The sequence below is a fragment of the Echinops telfairi genome, unplaced genomic scaffold (genome assembly GCF_000313985.2).
Source record: "Echinops telfairi isolate 266 unplaced genomic scaffold, ASM31398v2 ScPeMD7_7469;HRSCAF=8507_1, whole genome shotgun sequence".
In the NCBI taxonomy this organism is placed as follows: Eukaryota; Metazoa; Chordata; class Mammalia; order Afrosoricida; family Tenrecidae; genus Echinops; species Echinops telfairi.
The window spans coordinates 66,738,847-66,745,729 of record NW_022111373.1 but is presented as its reverse complement, the minus strand read 5'-3'; the positions used below and the strand labels follow the sequence as shown (position 1 = coordinate 66,745,729).

Genomic DNA, 6,883 nt, shown 5'->3' with positions numbered 1-6,883 from the left:
CTCACTCACTCACTGCCTCACTCAATGACTCACTCTCACTCACTCACTGCCTCACTCACTCATGGCCTCACTCACTGACTCAATCTCACTCACTGCCTCACTCTCTCACTGCCTCACTCTCTCACTCTCTCACTCTCTCACTGCCTCACTCACTCACTGACTCAAAAAAAATATTATACATAAGGTTAAATAAAGAGTCTTGGTAGTGCAATGGTCCAGTGCTTGCCCGCTAATCAAAAGGTAAACTGTTTGAACTCACCAGCAAGTCTGCAGGAGAACCAAAGAGCCAGTCTGCCCTTGTGAAGATGACAGCCTAAGCTGCATTTAAAACGAGTATTCTTATACACTGTGCATACTTTCATACACTGTAAAGGGCAACTTTAATAAAATTTGTCCAATAGCATTAAACCTAGTTGTTAGAAATATTTTCTAGCTTTATAATTTAAGAATTAGGTCATAAATATTTGTGCCTTGATCTTCTGATGCCAATGATTGTTAGAGCCAAGAATTCAACATCATTTAGTCATTTCCATTTGTGTAAATAAAACACATTCCACATCATACAACTTACAAACAAACAGGAAAAAGGTTACCGCCTAGGGAAACCCTATGGAGAAGCTCTGTGTTCTATAGGGTCACTAGAGGTGACTGGAAGGCATACTCCAATAGACAAAAGATAGAGATAGACATAGAGGACGCATACTCCAATAGATACAGCCTTTGAGTTGACTGTCATGTGATCTTATGTGCAATGTGTTAGGCCGGATTTACTAGAGAAACAAATCCAGTGACACTCTTACATGTCTAAGAGAGAGCTTTATATCAAGAACTCATTATGTTTTGAGAAAACAGCCCAGTCCAAACTCAAGTCCCTAAGTCCACTATTAGTCTCTAAGTCCCTCTTCAGACTCACGTAGCCACAAGTAGTGATGAAGAATGCAGGAATAGCACAGGTTGGTGGGTGCAGTCATGTGGATCCGATGGCAGTGGAGGCATCAGGGCTCAGAGTGGCCTGTCAGCAGGAAGGTAAAGGCAGAGAGAGAGAAGGGGAAGTTTGCAGGGCCCTCCTTATGAGAAGGCCATGCCCAAAGGAGGCACCATCAGCCTCTGCAACCTTATTGACCATTTGAATACCACCCTTACCCTTTTATATGTTTTCAAGTTAACATGGAATTATGTAACTACCACATGCAGCATAAGAAAAGCTGCTTGATTCTGAGTTGGCTGTAAAGTCACTGACATATTTGAGCCCATTGTGGTGGCTACTGTGCTGATCCACCTCACCAAGGGTTTTCGTTGTCCTTCCTGGCCCTCTGCTTTCCCAAACATGATGTCCTCCTCCAGCAGACGATCCCTTCTGATGATGTGTCCAAAGCAAGTGAGTTGGACAGTGTTCTGTTGTGGCTCATAAGCTTTTCATTGACTGATTTTCAGAAGAACATTGCCAGCACTTCGTCCTCATTGGCTTCAGTCTGCTGAACCCTGGCCACCCCATGTGACTCCCCTGGTGAATGAAATCTTGGCATAACTTCACCATCACAGCCACATATTTAAGCGAAGGAAGGACAATTGGACAATGTATTGTAGGAATTGTGTTTAGTATAAATGGGTTCAAAACATTGAATGGGACTCAAAATATACTAAAATATTCTTTATTTATAAATATTTTAAATTGTATCTTAAAATATAACTGGGTGTCCTGTGCTTTTCTGGCAACCATACACTAAGTTGAATTTTTGGTTCTTCTTGAAATTAATTTATGGTCTTTTGTGATTTATTTCAGATTTTGATGAGTGTCACTCAAACCCCTGTCGGAATGGAGCCACATGCATTGATGGTTTAAATACTTTTTCATGTCTCTGCCTTCCAAGCTATGTTGGTGCACTCTGTGAACAAGGTAAGCACATTCGTGTAATGAAGATTCTTGATACTTTCACCAGTGTTCAGAACAGTATTTTGTCGTAATGAATTAGATAAATATAGTCATATTGCCCTTACTGCAAATTTCTGTTCTACAAAGAAATTCTCAGGTTGTTTGATTAGATTGTTTTTGTTGGGTGCCACTGAATCAATTCAGGCGCACTGTCCACACCAGTGCCATCATCACAGTGGTTTGTTTTACCACTTTAAGCACAAAATATGAAAATAAATCAGACAGGATCCTCTCTGTGGAAAATGTAGCAAGCTGCCATTTATTAAAGAAAGCAAAAACGAGACACCTGAGACATTTGAATATGTTTAAATGGTTCTGGTTCCCCTGGTTCCCAATTACAAGGACTGATTAAAAAATCTTTTGTTCAAGTATTTATTTAGCACCAACTGTCTTCTGGGCACTAGTGGTTTTTGGCACTGGAAACAGAGCTCTGAACAAGACAGATACAAGTCCTTGCTCTGCGGGACTGACATCCTAATGACTTGGATAACTCTTGACAAAGAATGCAAAGCGTTACTACTTCAGACTCTGAGGTTTACCTTGTGTGTCATGGGTGGCCACAGTAGTTCCATAGGTGAAGCAGGTCAGGCATTAGGCTCCAAGAGGACAGGGGACAGGTTCAGGGTTATAGGACTGGGGAATGTTAGTGGTAAAACCATGAAGAAACCAAACTCATGACTCATGGCAACCCCATATGATTGGGGAGAACGGCCTCTGTGGGTTTCTGAGACTATCACTCTCTATGGACTAGAAAGCCTCCTCTTTCCCCTAAGGAGTGGCAATGTGGTTTCAAACTCCCGACTTTGTGGTTTTCAGCCCAATGGGTAACCACCAGGCTACCAGGCCTCCTTAAAAGTAGGAAAAGTGAACCTAAGTGGCCTAACCCCATAGCCTCAAGGTGTCTCAGGATTTTTACACTAGGAACTCTCTAGGGCAGCGGTTCTCAACCTGTGGGTCACGACCCGTTTGGGGGTTGAGGGACCCTTTCAAAGGGGTCGCCTGATTCATAACAGTAGCAAAATTACAGTTATGAAATAACAAAGAAAATAATTTTATGGCTGGGGTTCACCACATGTGGAACTGTGAAAGTCGCGGCATTAGGAAGTTTGAGAACCACTGCTCTAAGAAGTTCTAACTATGCAAATGAATAAGCACTTAGTTCCTCAAGTAAAGGTTGGTGGTTCAAACCCCCCACTTGTTGGTCTCTTAGAGAAAGGCCTGACAGGCTGCTTCCATAAGGTAACAGCCAGGAAAAAGCCATGGGAGAGTTCTACTCTGTCACATTGGATGGCTGTGAGTTGAGATTCAATCTGCAGCACATGGGCAACAGAGAAACTTCCAGATAAAGCATTTTATTTATATGTGCATCCGATGAATTGAGAGAGAGCTAACAGAACTCTAAAGGGATTTAGGGGTCAATTGATTTGCCCCCCTCTTTCCAAAACTATTGACAAGAGAAACAATGTCAATTTTCTCTTTCATTTTGAGTGCCACCTAACATTCAGGTATGTTCCATGTCATCTTAAAACAAGTTTAGCATTCATCCACATAATCTGCTAGGGAACAATTTAGCCCAGTCTGTTTATCAGCTGCAGCTGTGCTCTTGTGATTTCCTGCCAGGATTCTGAAAGTCTCCCCACCCCCATCCCCCACCCCCTTTCAAGTTGCCTAAGAACAAATGTTTTCTTCATTAACAGCAGCATTGTTGTCTAAACAGTATTCTGTCCAAATTTCGCCAATGACTGTGTCATTGTTTGTTCAGCTGACCTTTTCTCTGCCTTAGTAATTTCCCAAGCTTCAATCAGTCTAGCCGAGAGAGCACAGTTTGGGTAGAACAGAAACAGATAGACAATCTGAGCAGGGATCCGGGATTAGCAGAGATAATTTTGAATTTACAGGTTATCCTGAGCCAAAGCCAGCGATTGAATTTGCCAGTGAGAAGCATCAATGTGTCGATATAACACATAGTGCTTGACAGCTCCCGTCAAACCCAAAGCCACACCCACTGCCACCCAGTTGAAGTGGCCCGACCTAGGGTTTCCGAGGCTGTAAATCATCACTGAAGCAGATAGCTTCATCTTGCTGGCACACAGTGGCAGCTGGGTTTGAACCAATCTTGCTAACGTTAGTAGCTCTGGGCTTTGTCCACAAACACCACTGGCTCTCGTCAGCTACGTGCTAGAAGAGTTGCCAACATTGCCTCGGACAGAAGAAAGGGAGAGTGTGACTTCTGCACTTACAGAGACAAGTTGTGGTCACACAGGAAGGCATCATAGCCACGACGTGGTCCTCAATCTCAATTTTCTGATCCTCTCATCCGAAAAGGATGAGAGGAAAAACATCTACGGGTGCTCTGTTCTAATGAGAAAATGCAAGCAAAACAAGACTGCTGCTGTGACCCTGCACTGTCTCGATGACTGAGTTTGGTTTATGTTTCTAAACAGTTCAATGCATTTACTTTTTCAGGAGAAAATGGAATGTTAATGCACTTTAGGAAAGTCAAAATTATTCCCATTGGTCATTATCCAGTGTTTATAGTTTAACCCCTCCTGTGAATGGGTGAGTCCATTCACTAGTGAGAATGAAGTGTAAGGGGCAAGGCTGCTTTATTTGTGAAAACTACAGTAAAAATAAAGATGGTATCACTGAATCTAGAAAGTATAGCCGAAGCTTATTGCCACTGTGGAATTTTAGTGTATATTTATATATATATGTATATATATATACTATATATATATATGAAGCTTTCATCTCAACAAGACATTGATCACACTGTGCACAAGGGGGAGGGGGTGGGGGGAGGAGAGGGAACTTTAACGTGGGAGGGGGTTGGGGGAGGGGGAGGGTACTTTAACGTGGTTGATGGCATTCTCCATATGTTCGAAAGAAAGCAGCATGCCTCTTTTTGTTTGGTTGGCTTTTCCACCTGGGTGCTTCCGCACTGGATGGCTCTCCTTTGGTGAGAAGGCACACAATCCGAGCTCCATCCGGGAACTGCCTCCTCATGATTGTTTTTTCCTCCCCCTGTCAATCTTAGAGGAGAAAAGCCTTTGGCCCCCAGTTGCCCTCCTGGGAAATGGGAAAGAAGGGCTTCCTAGCCTTTGAAGTCCTTAAGCAAACAGAGTGTTCTCAATCCTACTATCCGGGGTTCTTATCTTATCACTCGAATGGTTCTCCGTAGAAAAGTTTTGTTGGTAAGCAGTTAGGCCCACTTGCTTCAAAAGGAAGCCAGCAGACACCACGGCCCAACAGGTTCCGGCTGTTCACTTGTCACGCTGGCTTTATCAAGGACGTGGCAGTTAGGGAACACCCTGGACTTTTTCTGCCCGAAGAAGTACAGCCACACACTTGTCAGGAGTGAGTCGGATTCCCTCTAGAATAATTTCTTTGCCCTCGGGGAGATGGTCGCCAAGTTTTAGGACTCGGTTCCCTGGTATGGCATCGATATTGCCTGGGCCCTTCTGCTCACGCTCGGACTGGGGAGCCATGCGGGAATGAGCTCCCGTGAGTCTCACGAGCCCCTGCCCGTTCCTCCCCAGACACGGAGACGTGTGACTACGGCTGGCACAAGTTCCAAGGGCAATGCTACAAGTACTTCGCGCATCGACGCACGTGGGACGCTGCGGAGCGCGAATGCCGTCTGCAGGGCGCTCATCTCACCAGCATCCTGTCGCAAGAGGAACAAATGTTTGTGAATCGTACGTACCGCATGGACGCGTCTTTGCGGACTCTCCCCACCTGCTCATGTTTGCCTGTGCTCAACCGAAGGGGAGACGCTTTCTTGACCAGGATTCATTTTATTTAAATCCCGCATCTGTGAACCATTTGAACGCTTCTCACTCTCTGAGCTCTGCATTTCGGGACCCATTCAGCTACAATGTGAGGGGTTTCCAAAAGTTCATGGAAAAGTTGAATTGAGAGATGACCGAATTTGTATGTTGTATCACAGAGACTTAACTATTCCTTGGCCGGCAAGCAATAGTATGTGGGGTGAGATGTGCTATACACCAACCACTGCCGTAGAGCGGACTCGAACTCATGGCCACTCTCAAGCACAGACTGAAAGTGCTCCCCACGGTTCCCCAGCCTGTAAATAGTCCCAAGAGCAGACAGACGTAGCACTGGTGGACCCAAACTGTAACCCCCTCTACCACAGGGCTCCCTGGCAAGGTCCGGGTTCAATCAAATAAAATTGCTGTTAGGTAATTATTTCTTGACCAAGAAATTATTTTATGATCTCTATGACGAATAAGCTCCTCTGTTAAGGAGATGACATATTTACAGTTATTTTGGTTGTTAATTAGAATTGAATTATTTACAGCATTCGAAGCTTATCTTCTGAATAGATTAGTTCTCACCCAGGTTTCTAATTATTTTAAGTCTTAAAAAGCGGGCTTCATATTAAGAAAACAAATGAGATTAGAAGCTAACAAAACCTGATAAAAGCTGCCAAAATGAGATAAAATTAGGAAGTTAAATTTCTACGAAGAGGAGGGCAGCTAGTTTTTACATAGCAAACATGTAAGTATTCTTTGTGCGGGAGGCCGTCTTTGCTGGGCTGTTAAGTACGTTCCCATGGTGCTGGCTGTCTTTCGGATGTTTGATTGTGTAATCACATTGTTGCATGGTATCCTTACCAGCGGCTCATCTCATAGTAAAAGGACGTTTGTTTGTTGGTGTTGTTGGGTAAGTTTGCAGAACTCTCTGATCTAGGTGTTCCCTGCTTGGAGTCCTTTGAGAAGAGACATGTGCCATCCAAAAGACAGGCCTACATGGGTAGATCTAGCACCTTTTATTGGCTTATTTAATCTCTGCCAGTGGCATAGCTTAGCTAAGAAGTCAATGTAAAAATTGTATCATGAATTAGGATGGGTTAAAGTACATATTATAAACAAAAGGGAAATAGTTGTCTGTGTTGGACATTCTAATGTTCTACACTGTGTTTGTAAA

The 6,883-nt window shown here is 43.7% G+C and overlaps 1 protein-coding gene across 1 annotated transcript in view; it reads left to right on the top strand.

Annotated features, from left to right (window-relative positions):
* The window catches only part of VCAN (versican), a 117,666-nt gene that overhangs the window by 82,854 nt on the left and 27,929 nt on the right, over window positions 1-6,883 (top strand). Inside the window, exons 10-11 of the mRNA XM_013004896.2 lie at window positions 1,784-1,897; window positions 5,473-5,631. Coding sequence (XP_012860350.1) covers window positions 1,784-1,897; window positions 5,473-5,631 — 273 coding nt within the window. The remainder of the gene's footprint in view (window positions 1-1,783; window positions 1,898-5,472; window positions 5,632-6,883) is intronic.